The sequence below is a fragment of the Chenopodium album genome, chromosome 1 (genome assembly GCF_948465745.1).
Source record: "Chenopodium album chromosome 1, dcCheAlbu1.1, whole genome shotgun sequence".
NCBI classification, from domain to species: Eukaryota; Viridiplantae; Streptophyta; class Magnoliopsida; order Caryophyllales; family Amaranthaceae; genus Chenopodium; species Chenopodium album.
In genome coordinates, this window is record NC_137834.1 from 63,571,211 (window position 1) to 63,589,513 (window position 18,303).

The window sequence follows — 18,303 nt, forward strand, 5'->3', positions numbered from 1 at the left end:
GGCGTTTGGCGCTGATCTGGAAATTCACGCGTTTTCTTAAAATCAGATAAAAATTGCCGTACAGGAGGATAAAATTGTATTTCCCTAAAAAATGCTCTTTAATTCTAATTAAAACTCTGAAAAGTCAACAAAAGTCAATTTATCAATGTTAATTGAATTAGGAATGAAAAGAACCTTCTAGAAGAATCTAGAAGACTAAAACCATTCCTAATTGCATTAGGAATGATAAATCATATTAGGCCCTCCCCTAGATCATTGGGCCGCATATAAGACTCAAACCGGGCCCAGTTCAGTAAATTGGTCATAACTTCCTCAATATTCATTGGAATTGGGCTTATAATATATCGTCGGAAAGGTCTTTTCAAGCCCCATCCAACTACATTATTATTAGACCCATATCATGGACCAACCAAACTGGATTGGCTGTTTTCTTAAAATAAGTTTTCAAAAACAGAGAGAAAAGAAAAGAAATTAAAACTTTTCGCAAAACTAAACTTTCCACACTTTCACTTCATTCGATTATGATTCGACGCGAAAGGTATTCATCACTGGGTTTGGTTTTGGGGAGACACAAATGGGTGTCTACAGTGTGCAAAACAACACATACCCATAATAATGTACCTACCAGTACAACACATACCCATAATAATGTACCTACCAGTTCAAGTATCTCCCCTTCTAAATGTTATATATGTTTTAATTTTCTTGTAAACTCATACTCAATTTAGTTCAAAATATTATTGTTAGCTATAATATGATGCATGAACATTTTATTGAATCATGCAACTCTTCTTTTAGATTTAAACTAATTAATTTCAATCTATTTCATACCAATTCAAAAATGACAAAAATAGCATATTACCATCAATTTGAAGGATACATCTTTGTTTGTGAAGAATATCATCTGATAGTAAATGCCAAGTCGTATTCCACACAAATTCTGGTCTAGATAAACTATCAGACATCAATAGCATCGCAAAAAGGCTTCTTAAATAGTGTGCAGTTCCCTAAAAACTTGCTTCTGTGATGCCATCAATGTACTCTTTGTCATCATCTAACAATCCTCTTGCATAACAAGCTTCTTAAAAGAAGGGTATAGAACATCATTAACCGTTCTAATATCTTCATAACATGTAGGGCCTTTAACATAATTAAACAAAATTCTCAAATAATACTTTTCATCGCATCCTGGGGGGACATGGTATAATCTTCCAATTGAAAACGAATTTTGCCGTTTAGCCCATATGCCTTCTTTCCACAAATATTTCGTTGGAAACTCAATGTAAGTGAGTTTTCTAGCCTTTGCATCATTCGTATTACGGTCCATCCATGCTAAGAATTGAGGTTTCCTTATAGTGGGTTTACTTATGACTGCATCTATAGGATCATCATCTTCAAATACTACATTTTGCTCATCGGGAAGATGAAAACTTAGTCTTTCTACGGAAGGAAAACTGTAATGCATGTCAAATCCGAAAATTCTCCATACTTCTTCACATGGTGAAATATACCTTCATACAATGTATTTATGCAAATTAATAATCAGCCTATGTATAATTTAATCAAGCTAAACTTACACACACCTACAATCATAGTATGTTTGAATTTCATCAACCTTGTCACAAGACTCTACTTTAGACCCAGGATCAACAGCGGCGATAGAATCATTTCCTTTATTTATGTATTTAAATAAATACTTAATCGATCTATGTTGATTACACAATTCAATATTGATATGTGCACCATGTTTTAGGATAAGTGTTGGATTGTATGGAACAACAAATCTGTTGTCTAACTTTATACCATTCTTCTTAATAAATTTCCCATCATCCCGTCTTCTATAAATAGGATATCCTTCTTCATCAACACTTGTCTCTTCAACAAAGATCTTAGAAAAATGTTTTAAACACCTTCTTTCTTTTATGCATGGAGATTGTTTATTTAAAGCACCACAAAGACTGTGCATCATAGAATCTCTAACAAGCTTATACAACTTAGGTTCCTTTATAGGATTAGGGATTTCAGCACATATAACTTTATTTATGTCACGAGCATTAGCAATCTTGTCCTCAGATTTTAAGAATAAAAGGATGTGAGCATGAGGCAGTCCATGTTTTTTGAACTCTACCATGTATATCACTGAATCAATTTATTTGGTTATGTAGTTTCTAAATGTTAAAATTATATAAATCAATGAAGTAAAGATAAGAAAAAACTTACATGCATTTACTGTGAAGGGAAATATCTTTTGTTTCTTAAGATTACTTATTAAGCGATCAAAATTCATTTTAAAAACTCTACAAAGAATGTCTGGTATCCTCTGGTCTGAGTCCTCTCTTTTGAACGAATCTAGTGATTTCTGGGCACTTTGGATTGCATGTAAATGTGATAAATAAATCTGGGTATCCGTACCACCTGCATATAGCCATGACATCTTAAAAATTTTGCATCATATATCTAGAACCACCAGTAAATGATAAAGGTAAGACAATTCGTAATCCCATAGTTGATGGATCAATGTCTCCTCTCAAAAATGCATCAACAAGATTTTTGTACAATCCTGACGTCAATTGTTTTTGATGTGTTTGAATGTAGTTAAGTGTATCAGCCTCAATCATAGTGTAGTCATCAACCAAAAATTGCTGAAATAACTTTCTTGACATCAATAGTGTTGCAGCTTCATTAAGTCTTTCTTGTATCCGAAATGCAAAAAATTCTCTCATACTCGATCTCATCCTTTTTTTGAAAGAATTACTTCCATCATCATCCCTTAACAGAATATCAACCCTATAACCATCCTCACCATATGGAAATAACAATGGGTATTGCTTTACAAGGTAAGAAGGGTGAATCTCATTTATACGTTGAAGTACACCTGATTTCTTTTCAACAACAATATCCCTATCGATAGAGTTTCCGATATCTTCAACAATAAGTGCTGCAACTTCAGATGCACTTGGCAGGTTGTAGTTCCTCCCATCAACCCCTCTCCTTCCGATGAGTTTTAATTTGACATTTTAAGAATCATTAGATTTAAAACGATCCATTACCATTCTAAAAGCCTTGGCAATTGGGTTGTGTTCTGAATTTCTTAGTTGACCATGCAAAAAGAGGAAAATAATAATGTTAGGATTTTGATATTTCAATTCACATCAAATTGAATCTAATATATAAATGACGTAAATAAGTAAGTAAAGAAATAACAAACCTCATACCACGATTTCGGTTTGAAACCTCATTATTTGTGTCATAATTGTAGAGTTGGCAGAATTTTGGAGATGAGACTGAATTTGGTAGCAAACTTCCGTCCTATGATAATTCTGACCATGTAAGCGAAAGGTGTAAGGTCCATGACCTTTATTAATAGCTGAATCAATTTTTCCTCCCATTGACGTGAATGCATGCATATTATTAAAAGATCTTATGTTCTCCAAAAAATTCCTACTTCTAGGGTCCTTGTTCTTTAAAAATCCACTAAGTAGTGGTGGTGCTTCTTTTAGTAAAGCGACCATAGAGAGACCACCTATTTTAAATAAGTGGTCTCATTATTCAAAAACCAAAGAGCACTCATTTAAAATAGGTGGTCTCAGTTTTTATATCTCAAGACCACCTATTTAAAACATTTGGTCTCTTGTGTAACACCCCCGATTTACTAACTAATAATAAGCAAGAATTAAAGGAAAATAAACGACCTTTAAATAAAATTTGCGGAAGCATACACCTAAATCGGAGGTATTACCACCACACTCGATAACCTGTCAAGTGTTAAGGCTTACAAATCCCAATAAATACAACCCAAAAAATCTAGGTGAGCTAGTTATACCACTTAATAAATTAAACTGGTTATAACAAACTAATCGAAACACTTGAGCACCTTTAGCTACGATCATCTCTTGATCAACCTGTTACAATCATGACTGCTCACCATTAAGGACAAATTCCAAAATAGATCGTCGCAGGGCCACCATAAGAAAAAGACATGGCCGCAAACACAAATAGCACAATAAAACAACACACACGTCAGCAAAAAGTAGAGTAATCACCACATATCAGAATATAGAGTATAATATAATAATTAACATTAATATATCAAATAAACAATGTAGTTCGAAACTACGTTACACATTGTACTCTGAAAATAACCTTTGTCAAATAAACCTCGAATAATAATACAAACCTTTACTCAATCAACTCATATTACCCATAAGTGTGTCATGCTCTTTGTTCTATACCTAGCCTTGGACATGGGTAATTCGAAAAAAACCAACAAGTATAAAAACTTGAATACTCTCAATAACCAGAAAACACCTTAAACCAGACCACATATGGGTCAATTCCCACTATAGGGGACCATAGAAAAATAAATAATAAAGATTGTACCTCATTCTTAACTCATGATTATCATCTCCTAACCAAAGGACTTGTCTATAACGCCGAGCCTCAAACCAAGAATAAAATATAAATCTCAACCTTTTGATCTCATACATCGATCAAGTAATTATTCATAAACAATCTCAACAATGGCTTATGTTCCCAAATAACATAACAATTCAATTCAAAAATATCTCAACTCTTAGGGAAATAATATTAGCACCCAAAAATAATTGTTTCTCAACCCAAAAATAATTAACTCACAACCCAAAAATTATATTCTGCATTAGCAACCCTAAAACCTCAAAACAATACTCCCTATAACAACAACATTAAAACCCTAGCAATAATTGAACAATCAATATATACAACAAAAATAAATAATACGATACTCAAATCTAATCAAATCATATAATACCATAATAATTAATCATATATACAAAGAGTACAAATAATAAATCATATCACACATAACATTACGAAAATACTAACATCTCAAAAATATAGTGTGATTACACGTAATAAATAATACAATTAAACATCTCCAAAATGATAAAGTGTGATTACCTTTCGACAAATCGCACATGATATATAATACAAGGGACGAACTAGGTGGACAACTTTGCAATTCACGGTTTTAATCCCACAAACAATTCTGTACAGCTTCTCTCATGATGCAATTAACATGTAAATCAAGTAATATGATGGTGGAGATTATAGAATAAAACGAAACATTAAAGAAGAGTCAAATTGGGTTTATTGATTTATGCATGAAAGTTGCGCACAACCTAAAAGGAAAAGCAGCTGCTCTTTTTTTTATAATAATAAAAATATCTTTTACGGGTTAAGAATAGTTTATATACGCTTAAAATTGTAGAGTCCTATTTAAATTAAAATAAAGTTTTAAACCTTTCCGAACTCTAAAATAAAAATATGAGATTAGAAAAGTTTTTTTTAATAAATAAAAATAACTATTTTTTTGTTAAAAAAAAAAATATAATATAAAATCATAAAATATTCGGGTATTACAATCTACCCTCCTTAAAACAAGTTTCTTCCTCGAAACTTAAAATAGAATTAAAATTTAGGGTATTACAATCTACCCTCCTTAAAACAAGTTTCGTCCCGAAACTTTAGATAAATAACTTGTAAATTTGAAAGAAAGGAAAAACTAATAAATCAAACTTTTCTGTATAAAATATATAGATAGAATACTAATATATTAGGGGTATTACATACTATCCCCCTTAAAAAGGAGTTCGTCCCCCAACTCAATCTAGTCACATAAAAAAAAACACATAACAAGCACAAGCATATAAAGAGAAATACTCTTGAAACGGCTTAGCCTATGTTAATTTTAATCCTACTCTTAATTAACAGGTTCATTCCTAAATAAACCACGCTGGGATATGAAGATCCCTGGGTAAATCCCACGAGCAACTTGGCTCTGGATACAATTTTGTAGCACCCCCGATTTACTAACTAATAATAAGCAAGAATTAAAGGAAAATAAACGACCTTTAAATAAAATTTGCGGAAGCATACACCTAAATCGGAGGTATTACCGCCACACTCGATAACCTGTCAAATGTTAAGACTTACAAATCCCAATAAATACAACCCAATAAATCTAGGTGACCTGTTATACCACTTAATAAATTAAACTTGATATAACAAACTAATCGAAACACTTGAACTCATTTAGCTACGATCATCTCTTGATCAACATGTTACAATCTTGACTGCTCACCATTAAGGACAAACTCCAAAATAGATCGTCGCAGGGCCACCATAAGAAAAAGACATGGCCGCAAACACAAATAGCACAACAAAACAACACACACGTCAGCAAAAAGCTGAGTAATCACCACATATCAGAATATAGAGTATAATATAATAAATTAACATTAATATATCAAATAAACAATGTAGTTCGAAACTACATTACACATTGTACTCTGAAAATAACCTTTGTCAAATAAACCTCGAATAATAATACAAATCTTTACTCAATCAACTCATATTACCCATAAGTGTGTCATGCTCGTTATTCTATACCTAGCCTTGGATATGGCTAATTCGAAAAAAACCAACAAGTATAAAAACTTGAATACTCTCAATAACCAGAAAACACCTTAAACCAGACCACATACGGGTCAATTCCCACTGTAGGGGACCATAAAAAAATAAATAATAAAGATTGTACCTCATTCTTAACTCATGATTATCATCTCCTTACCAACATGCCAAGGACTGGTCTATAACGCCGAGCCTCAAACCAAGAATAAAATATAATTCTCAACCTTTTGATCTCATACATCGATCAAATAATTATTCATAAACAATCTCAACAATGGCACATGTTCCCAAATAACATAACAATTCAATTCAAAAATATCTCAACTCTTAGGGAAATAATATTAGCACCCAAAAATAATTGTTTCTCAACCCAAAAATAATTAACTCACAACCCAAAAATTATATTCTGCACTAACAACCCTAAAATCTCAAAACAATACTCCCTATAACAACAACATTGAAACCCTAGCAATAATTGTACAATCAATGTATACAACAAAAATAAATAATACGATACTCAAATCTAATCAAATCATATAATACCATAATAAGTAATCATATATACAAAGAGTACAAATAATAAATCATATCACACATAACATTACGAAAATACAAACATCACAAAAATATAGTGTGATTACACATAATAGATAATACAATCAAACATCTCCAAATTGATAAACTGTGATTACCTTTCGACGAATCGCACATGATATATAATACAAGGGACGAACTAGGTGGACAACTTTGCAATTCACGGTTTTAATCCCACAAACAATTCTGTACAACTTCTCTCATGATGCAATTAGCATATAAATCAATTAATATGATGGTGGAGATTATAGAATAAAACAAAACATTAAAGAAGACTCAAATTGGGTTTATTGATTTATGCATGAAAGTTGCGCACAACCTTAAAGGAAAAGCAGCTGCTCCTTTTTTTTTTTTTTTTTTTTTTTTTTTTTTTTTTTTTTACAATAATAAAAATATCTTTTACGGGTTAAGAATAGTTTATATACGCTTAAAATTGTAGAGTCTTATTTAAATTAAAATAGGGTTTTAAACCTTTCCGAACTCTAAAATAAAAATATGAGATTAGAAAAGTTTTTTTTTATAAATAAAATTAACTATTTTTTTGTTAAAAAAAATATATATAATATAAAATCATAAAATATTTGGGTATTACAATCTACCCTCCTTAAAACAAGTTTCGTCCTCGAAATTTAAAATAGAATTAAAATTTAGGGTATTACATCTTGTCCCTCTGTATTATTTATTATTAAACTAAAAAGAGAGACCATTTATTTTAGCTAGGTGGTCTCAGGTGTTTAAAGTTAGACCACTTTTAGTAAAGTGGTCTCTTTGGCCAAAGAGACTTGTGAGCTAGAGACCACCCCTAAGGTAGTCTCTTTGGCCATTTTGATATGGTCTCTTTGGCCATTTTTGTAGTAGTGATACAACACTTTGAGTATTTTAGATTTTTTGAGTTTCGATGCTTCTCTAATCTTTCCTCGTACCAAAATATTGCACCACAAAATTGGCAAGTATAGGCCGGGTTTCCAATGTCCCAATATTCTGAGCAAACATAAAACAACGCAAAATTTTTAGTAATGAATTATTTTCTTAATAAGCTCCACAAATTACAAATAGTTGATGTATAATTAATTTTTTTTGCAGAATCATTGGTGTTTTCTAGCAGAAAAACTTCCATTTGCATCGCCTCTTTTGCGTCACTCGTAGAAACAAGCGAAACAAATGATATATTTTAGCTTCATTATAAGTTATTTGCGTCGTTCATTAGCTATGAAGCGACACAAAAGCCTGATATGCTTCAGCTTTATGTTATTTGCGTCGCGTTTATTTATTAGAACGACACAAATAACAGTCTTATTTGCGTCACTCCTTCAGGGACAAGGGACACAAATGAGTTTGTGAGTTATTTGCGTCACTTTTTTAATTAGTGAGCGACGCAAATAGTTAATTTACATCATTACATTTAAGTTATTTGTGTCACTTCTTTAATTAATGAGCGACGCAGATAAGTATAGGTTAGTAAATAATTCTAAATTTTCTACCCATCTCGCCATTTTTTGCTGCCTCCAAATTCGATATACCCACAAAAAAATACTGTTGCTACCCATTTGTTGCTGCCTTTAACAACGGAATTCAACACAACAATTCGACCAAACCAAAACCCCAGAAAAATAAAAAGATCGAAGCCAAAAATCTTCCATTTTCGAGCACAAAATCGAACCAAAACCCCCAGCAAAATCGAACACTAAAAACCCCATACCAATCGAGCAAAACCCCCCCAATTCGAGCAGAAGTTCGATATATAAACACCCAGCAAATTCGAACCCTGCAAACCCTAGAAAATCGAATATTTTCTAGCAAAAAACCCCCCCAATTCGAGTAGAAATTCCAACCTCAACCCCCAGTAATTTCGAACCCTAAAAACCCCCAAAAAATTGAACATTTTTTAGCCAAAAACCTCCCAATTCAAGCAGAAATTTGAACCTAAAACCCCAACAAATTTGAACCCTTGTTTTCTTTATGATTTTTGTTGATTTAATGGTTGAATTTTGCCACAATCCCAGGTTTTTTTTGCCCTGATTTTTAGGGTTTTGTGTTATTCTTAATTGGGTGCTCTTCAATTGTTGTTTTCAATGCAGTTATTGATTCAATCTTTGAATTTTGCCTCTAATTTAGGGATATGTTCGGCTTTCTAGGGTTATTGTGATGTTTTATTATTTCTAATTGTTTGTGTTTTGGAATTGTTATTAGAAAAGCGAAGCTTTACAGATTTGATAAAGAAGGAAATCAATGGAAAGAAAGGGGTACTGGTATCGTGAAGTTTCTAAAGCATAAGGTTTATGGGAAAGTTCGATTAGTTATGCGGCAATCTAAAACTCTTAAGATATGTGCTAATCATCTGATTATGTGACTTCATTTCTATCATTTGTTAATTGTTCTGGTTTTTTTTTTTTTTTTTTTTTTGTATAATGATTGTGTGAAATTGCTCGAATTAATGAGTTTTTTCTATGAATGATCAATTTGTTTTTGTAGTTATTGCGGGTATGATGGTTCAAGAGCATTTCAGGAATGAAAAATCTTGTATGTGGGTTGCTAGTGATTATGCTGATGGAGAGTTGAAGGAGGAGATGTTCTGTATCCAATTCGCATCGATTTGATCTTAAAATTTTTGCTTGAAGAACCATAAACATTGAATTTGTTAATTTGATCTTAAAACTTGCTCATTTGCGTCGCTCATTTATAGTGTATTTGCGTCGCTTCTATGAGCGACGCAAATGACTTTCAAATCATTTGCGTCGTTCCTAGGCGCGACGCAAATAAGAGTTATTTGCGTCACTCCTTTATAAACAAGTGACACAAATAAGAGTTATTTGCGTCACTCCTTTATAAACAAGTGACGCAAATAAAAAACAAGAAGTTGCTAAGAACATCTATTTGCGTCACTTGTTTATATAGGTGTGACGCAAATGACTTACTAGACAATACAAAAGTGAGTTATTTGCGTCACTTGTTTGTTTAATGAGTGACACAAATGATGTGATTTTTTTAAATTATAATAATTTCTTGTATATGTTTGTAGTACCTGTTTCCCTTGGTAGTGGTATAACGTAATATGCTAACGCCAATAATTGAAATTAAAATGCAATTTTAATGAATGCAAATGTAAATTTTGGCAGAGTTTCCTTTGTATTTTGGCCTACCCATAAAATTGGGAATGGCGACATTATATTAACAACCTGTTCAATAAGTTTACATCTCAATATCATTGACATTATACTCATCATCCCAACACCAATTAACCAAATTCATTCATGTCAAGCCTATAATCCAAATCAAGAGTCCAACATTTGCTAAGTGTAAATCTAAAGTTCAACATTACATATAAAATACTCTGCCCAAATATCTCGAATATCATTTATCTCCTCCTCGGTATACGGTGTAGTTCTTGAAAAATCCTATCAACACAACAAATATACAAGAGGAAGTTTTAATTCAAGATTGTAGCTAACATCAAATTGTATTTATCAAACAAAAATGAAATATTTGACAACTAATACCTTAATAAGATCCTCACTGCTATGATGATGTTCAAGTATTTCGTACATATAACGCATGACGTAGTAGCCACACTCACGTAGATTCTCTTTCTTGTGATAGAAAACCAGGCATACAATCAGCTACAAACGCATCATTGGAATGTTTCTCACTTTCTCAAGGGTATCTACATGGAGCATATACTGGCAATATGATAATACATATACTTGAGTTCTCTATACAAGTATACAGACCAAAAACCTAATGAAAATATAAATAAGTATGTGAACATAATCCTAATCATGATATATAATCACACAATAAGACATAAATAAGATAGACTCAATGATTATAACTGCAGCTATTCTCACCAATCAGACACTTGATTGGAAAGCAATTGACAAACTAATGTAATTAATTTTACAAGCATTGCCCTACTATTGTACATTTAACATTTTCAATGGAACCATGATGACTAAGCCGTCAATTCATAATAGCTAACAACAATAGAGCAGCGAGAACATAAATATGTGAGTTGTGACCTTGCACAAAAGCAATTAATAAAGCATGTAATTCTACAGACTACAAAAAAAATGACATCTAATAGCTACTCATTCATCTAGCCAACTTTGCACCTTAATAATCGATGGTGGTATCAATGATACAGTTTTTTTTTATACCAGGACAAGGAAGAACCAAGAGCAAAGCAGAACAAAACTATGCTATATTGCTACAACTCAATATGTTTTACCTAAGTAGAGAACAAAATTTTAGACATAGGAAACTACATAATATACATCAAAACATGCAGCTGCATATGAGATATATAAGTGAAGTTAGTAAGATTGTGTTGCTTAGAAGTAAATTATATTGCTTAGATCCCTGTAAGATTCACATTTGAAAAGTTCTACAATATTGTACCAGATAACAAAAGATAAGCCATAAATTCCAGGGACTTCATATACAAGGATATATCTAAAAGTCAGTTAATAAAGTCAGGTTTTGTCAAGTGGTACAGCTGGAAAGTCTGATAAGCATGTTCTGCTTGCAAGGGTTGTTCTCCTTGAAGTTTTATGCAATTTCTTAGCTTTGTTTTCTAAGTTTTGCTAACATAGCTGTAGCCTATTTAAAGGCCTAAATTTATCAATAATATTCAGTTTTTCAGTCCCCTAAAACCCCCCACCCATACAACTAAGCCTTAGAACTTGGATACAAGTTTATTAGACACCTGAATTGAATTATATGAACAGATTTTGTACAGGTATATTATAGCTGCTTACAATTCAATGCGAATCACTACAAAAGTCTTTAAACATCTAACCAAAAAGATTCTAACATTATAAAATCAAACGATATTACCCATATAACATCAATGTAATTTAAAGTAGTGAATATCAAAAGCATAAAACTAAAAGATTAAAAAAAAAATCTGAAATATATCGAAGCAGGGGATAAGTTATTAAGCACTCAATATAGACAACCAAATACATTAATCGTTGACTCATATATTAAACAACATAAATTATTAAACAAGCAATAAACATACCTAATCAATGTCTTTTTCTCGGCCACTTCTTTTTGACAGGGAGGTCTTCAATTGCTGCTTGTATATAGACAACATATAATGGAATTATAGCTTCAATTATTGATTAAATAGAAAGAAAAAACCAGATTAATAAGGCAAAACAGAATCGAAATTGACGAAATAAGTAAACATATAGTAATGAGAAATTGACAAAACCCAAAATATTCGTTAAATCGTATGGATTATAGCAAAGTAGATAAAAATTAAGCAAAATTAAAAGGGGAAATTAGCAAAAATAAAAGATTAATGAGAAAAACCTTCTTTAAGGATGAAGAAATTCAGCAAATTGTATGGGTTGAATGAAATTCACAAATAGCTAGACTTGAAGAATTAAGCAAATTTTACGATCACATCAACAAATTCAATGTTTGGGGTTCTTCAAGCAAAAATTCGAGATTAATATCGAGATTAAAATTAATTAGCAATTTGCAATAAAAACCAAATTAATAAAAAAATTGGACAACAAACTCAAAGATAACCCTAAAATTCGTTTAATTGGCAAAATGCAAAAACACAAGAATATTGGACTAGCAGCACAGATAATAAGCATTTAATTTAAAGCAAATTTGCTCACTCTCAATCGATGCGCAGAACATCTCCTCCTTCAACTCTCCATCAGCATAATCACTAGCAACCCACATACAAGATTTTTCATTCCCGACATGCTCTTGAACCATCATACCCGCAATAACTACAAATACAAATTGATCATTCATAGAAAAAACTCATTAATTCAAGCAATTTCACACAATAATTATACAAAAAAAAAAAAAAACAAAACCCAGAGAATTAACAAATGATAGAAATAAAGTCACATACTCAGATGATTAGCACAGATCTTAAGAGTTTTAGATTGCCGCATAACGCATCGAACTTTCCCATAAACCTCATGCTTTAGAAACTTCGTTGTACCAGTACCCCTTTCTTTCCATTGATTTCCTTCTTTATCAAATCTGTAAAGTTTTGCTTTTCTAATAACAATTCCAAAACACAAACAATTAGAAATAATAAAACATCACAATAACCCTAGAAAGCCGAACATATCCCTAAATTAGAGGCAAAATTCAATGATTGAATCAATAACTGCAATGAAAACAACAATTGAAGAGCACCCAATTAAAAGTAACACAAAACCCTAAAAATCAGGGTAAAAAAACCTAGGATTGTGGCAAAATTCAACCATTAAATCAACAAAAATCATATAGAAAACAAGGGTTCAAATTTGTTGGGGTTTTAGGTTCACATTTCTGCTCGAATTGGGGGGTTTTTGGCTAAAAAATGTTCAATTTTTCTGGGGTTTTCAGGGTTCGAAATTGTTGGGGGTTGAGGTTCGAATTCTGCTCAAATTGGGGGGTTTTTGGCTGGAAAATCTTCGATGTTTCTGGGGTTTGCAGGGTTCGAATTTGCCGGGGGTTTATACCGCAAACTTCTGCTCGAATTGGGGGGGGGGGGTTGCTCGATTTTTATGGGGTTTTTAGTGTTCGATTTTGCTGGGGGTTTTGGTTCGATTTTGTGCTCGAAAATTGGAGATTTTTGGCTTCGATCTTTTTATTTTTCTGGGGTTTTTGTTTGGTCGAATTGCTGTGTTGAAATCCGTTGTTAGAGGCAGCAACAAATGGGTAGCAACATTATTTTTTTGTGGGTATATCGAATTTGGAGGCAGCAGCAAATGGCGAGATGGGTAGAAAATTTAGAATTACTAACCTATACTTATCTGCGTCGCTCATTAATTAAAGAAGTGACGCAAATAACTTAAATGTAATAATGTAAATTAACTATTTGCGTTGCTCACTAATTAAAGAAGTGACGCAAATAACTCACAAACTCATTTGCGTCACTTGTCCCTAAAGGAGTGACGCAAATAAGACTGTTATTTGTGTCATTCTAATAAATAAACGCGACGCAAATAACATAAAGCTGAAGCATATCAGGCTTTTGTGTCGCTTCATAGCTAATGAGCGACGCAAATAACTTATAAAGAAGCTAAAATATATCATTTGTTTCGCTTGTTTCTACGAGTGACGCAAAAGAGGCGACGCAAATGAAATTTTTTCTACTAGAAAACACCAATGATTCTGCAAAAAACTTTAATTATACATCAACTATTTGTAATTTGTGGAGCTTATTAAGAAAATAAATTCATTACTAAAAATGTTGCGTTGTTTTATGTTTGCTCAAAATATTGGGACATTGGAAACTCGACCTATACTTGCCAATTTTGTGGTGCAATATTTTTTTACGAGGAAAGATTAGAGAAGCATCAAAACTCAAAAAATCTAAATACTCAAAGTGTTGTATGCAAGGAAAAGTGAAATTACCTTTACTAAAAGAACCACCACCACTACCTAGTGGATTTTTAAAGAACAAGGACCCTAGAAGTAGGAATTTCTTGGAGAACATAAGATCTTATAATAATATGCATGCATTCACGTCAATGGGAGGAAAAATTGATTCAGCTATTAATCAAGGTCATGGACCTTACACCCTTCGCTTACATGGTCAGAGAAAGTTTGCTACCAAATTCAGGCTCATCTCCAAAATTCTGCCAACTCTACAATTATGACACAGATAATGAGGTTTCAAACCGAAAGCATGATATGAGGTTTGTTATTTCTTTACTTACTTATTTACGTCATTTATATATTAGATTTAATTTGATGTGAATTGAACTATCAAAATCCTAACATTATTATTTTCCTCTTTTTGCATGGTCAACTAAGAAATTCAGATGATTTGAATGATGCTATTCTTAACAATCTTAAAACGATGCTTGATGAACACAACCCAATTGCTAAGGCTTTTAGAATGGCAAGGGATCGTTTTAAATCTAATGATTCTTAAAATGTCAAATTAAAACTCATCGGAAGGAGAGGGGTTGATGGGAGGAACTACAACCTGCCAAGTGCATTTGAAGTTATAGCACTTATTGTCAAAGATATCGGAAACTCTATCGATAGGGTTATTATTGTTGAAAAGCAATTAGGTGTACTTCAACGTATAAATGAGCTTCACTCTTCTTACCTTGTAAAGCAATACCCATTGTTATTTCCATATGGTGAGGATGGTTATAGGGTCGATATTCTGTTAAGGGATGATGATGGAAGTAATTCTTTGAGAAAAAGGATGAGATTGAGTATGAGTGAATTTTTTGCATTTCGCATACAAGAAAGACTTAATGAAGCTGCAACACTATTGATGTCAAGAAAGTTATTTCAGCAATTTTTGGTTGATGACTACACTATGATTGAGGCTGATAGACTTAACTACATTCGAACACATCAAAAACAATTGAGGTCAGGATTGTACAAAAATCTTGTTGATGTAGTTTTGAGAGGAGTTATTGATCCATCAACTATGGGATTACGAACTGTCTTACCTTCATCATTTACTGGTGGTGCTAGATATATGATGCAAAATTTTCAAGATGTCATGGCTATATGCAGGTGGTATGGATACCCTGATTTATTTATCACATTTACATGCAATCCAAAGTGCCCAGAAATCACTAGATTCGTTCAAAAGAGAGGACTCAGACCAGAGGATACTAGACATTCTTTGTAGATTTTTTAAAATGAAACTTGATCGCTTAATAAGTGATCTTAAGAAACAAAAGATATTTCCCTTCACAGTAAATTCTTGTAAGTTTTTTCTTATCTTTACTTCATTGATTTATATAATTTTAACATTTAGCAACTACATAACCAAATAAATTGATTCAGTGATATACACGGTAGAGTTCCAAAATTATGGATTGCCTCATGCTCACATCCTTTTATTCTTACAATCTGAGGACAAGATTGCTAATGCTCGTGATATAAATAAAGTTATATGTGCTGAAATCCCTGATCCAATAAAGGAACCTAAGTTATATAAGCTTGTTAGAGATTCTATGATGCACGGTCTTTGTGGTGCTTTAAATAAACAATCTCCATACATGAAAGAAAGAAGGTGTTCAAAACATTTTTCTAAGTGCTTTGTTGAAGAGACAAGTGTTGATGAAGAAGGATATCCTATTTATAGAAGACGGGATGATGGGAAATTTATTAAGAAGAATGGTATAAAGTTAGACAACATATTTGTTGTTCTATACAATCCAACACTTATCCTAAAATATGGTGCACATATCAATATTGAATGGTGTAATCAACATAGATCGATTAAGTATTTATTTAAATATATAAATAAAAGAAATGATTCCATCGCCGCTATTGTTTCTGGGTCTGAAGAAGAGTCTTGTGACAAGGTTGATGAAATTCAAGCATACTATGATTATAGGTGTGTGTAAGTTAATCATTGTTATTATCTTGATTAACTTATACATAGGCTGATTATTAATTTGCATAAATACATTGTATGCAGGTATATTTCACCATGTGAAGTAATATGGAGAATTTTCGGATTTGACATGCATTACAGATTTCCTTCCGTAAAAAGACTAAGTTTTCATCTTCCTGATGAGCAAAATGTAGTATTTGAAGATGATGATCCTATAGATGCAGTCATAAATAAACCCACTATAAGGAAATCTCAATTCTTAGCATGGATGGAACGTAATAAGAATGATGCAAAGGTTAGAAAACTCACTTACATTGAGTTTCCAACGGAATATGCGTGGAAAGAAGGCATATGGGCTAAACGGCAAAATTCGTTTTCAATTGGAAGAATATACCATGCCCCCCCAGGATGCGGTGAAAAGTATTATTTGAGAATTTTGTTTAATTATGTTAAAGGCCCTACATGTTATGAAGATATTAGAACGGTTAATGATGTTCTATACTCATATCAGCGACACAAATACACTATAAATGAGCAACGCAAATGAGCCTTTTTCTACTAGTGATTAGCATTATAATTTTATAAACTAAAGTTCTTATAAAAGATAAAATTATAGCAGCACCAATATAATAAATCTACATAAGGGAAATCAACCTAAACTCTATTATTTTTATAAATTATAGTAACATACCTTGATTTTCTTGAGTATCATTGTGAATATGTATAGTATCCGGTGTCGAATTAGAATGAATATCACCTGTTATTAGAATAAGTTCTATAAAATTATAAAGCATAAAACTAACACATCTTAATCGTTCATAATTATCGACTTACCAAAATGTAAATTTGTGTCCAGGTTTGGTATGTTGTTGTTGACCTTTTTGGATACTTGTTCATAAGTATTGATTTCTGTTCTCGACGTCGGAATGGCAGACCTTGTCTTGGTTTGAGCATTGCCACATAATTGGGACATTTTCTTTCCTCTGTGTTGGTTATGAACATGCTTTGCTTTTAGAAATAAGGAATAGCTTATTGGTTAGTTTGAATTCTCATACATGAAAAATATTTAGTAGGAAAAGGAATATCTATAGAGTATTAATATTATGCGTTATATTGTACAAGTATGTTTTTTCAAGGAAAAAATTGAATACATGGCTCAAAAGTTATCAAAATTTCAATCAAGTGTAGACATCTTTATTGCAGCATCGGTCATTTTTTTTTTATTTTTTCATATGGAGTATTGTAGAGTGTGATTAAATGATGATAAGAATTAAAAACATATTGTACACTTAAAAAACAAAGTGAATAAACCTGACCATTTGTAATGTCGCTCATAGGGATTCTATAACCAATGTTGGATGAATTTGATCATACACAAGTTTTTAATTATGTTTGCTCTATGTTACCTATTTTCATATATACCCGGTTGGCAAATTTTTAATTCAAATAAAAGATAAACACATCTTAATGGAAAATGATACTTTACCAAGATCATTAGTTCACTTTTGTTAGTTGGTGCTTTTCCATGATAATAGCTTTTCTCTTTTGTCTTGCAAGTTTTTTAAATTTTGGCTCCATGTATTGATCTATTACAATTAAACAAACAAATATATTTTAATGTTGATAAGAATAAATAATGTTAGTATCATGTTAATAAAGATATATAAATATATAAATATATTGAGAAAAATTTGGATAAACCTAACCATTTTGAATGTCTCTCGTAGGGTGTCTACTCCCAATGTTGAACGAATTTGATCCTCCAAGACATTCTCCTTGATTTATCTCTATGTTACATACATCCATATATATTTGAATAAGGTTTCACATATTTTTAATTCAAGTAAAAAAATGATTAATTGTAAAATGATAAATCACCGAATTTATTAGTTTTTTGTCGTTGGCATTTCTCTATGAGAAGCCTT

At 31.9% G+C, this 18,303-nt stretch overlaps 1 protein-coding gene, 1 long non-coding RNA gene and 1 pseudogene across 2 annotated transcripts; 1 reads left to right on the forward strand and 2 right to left on the reverse strand.

The window, feature by feature from the left end:
* LOC145634153 (uncharacterized) overlaps nt 1–8,529 on the reverse strand; it is a 30,040-nt pseudogene extending 21,511 nt beyond the window's left edge.
* Nucleotides 8,530–10,147: 1,618 nt separating this feature from the next.
* LOC145595041 (uncharacterized) lies at nt 10,148–12,991 on the reverse strand. The gene is made up of 5 exons (XR_014102911.1): nt 12,923–12,991; nt 12,678–12,794; nt 12,065–12,118; nt 10,542–10,721; nt 10,148–10,439 (listed from the first exon to the last, which is right to left on the reverse strand). It is a non-coding gene; the product is annotated as an uncharacterized LOC145595041 (long non-coding RNA).
* A 2,683-nt stretch (nt 12,992–15,674) lies between these two features.
* LOC145634161 (uncharacterized) lies at nt 15,675–17,342 on the forward strand. Its single transcript, XM_081685574.1, has 4 exons — nt 15,675–15,741; nt 15,823–16,378; nt 16,463–16,673; nt 17,235–17,342. Exons 1-4 carry the CDS (start codon nt 15,675–15,677, stop codon nt 17,340–17,342), a joined length of 942 nt encoding a protein of 313 aa, XP_081541700.1.
* The last annotated feature ends 961 nt before the right edge of the window (nt 17,343–18,303 follow it).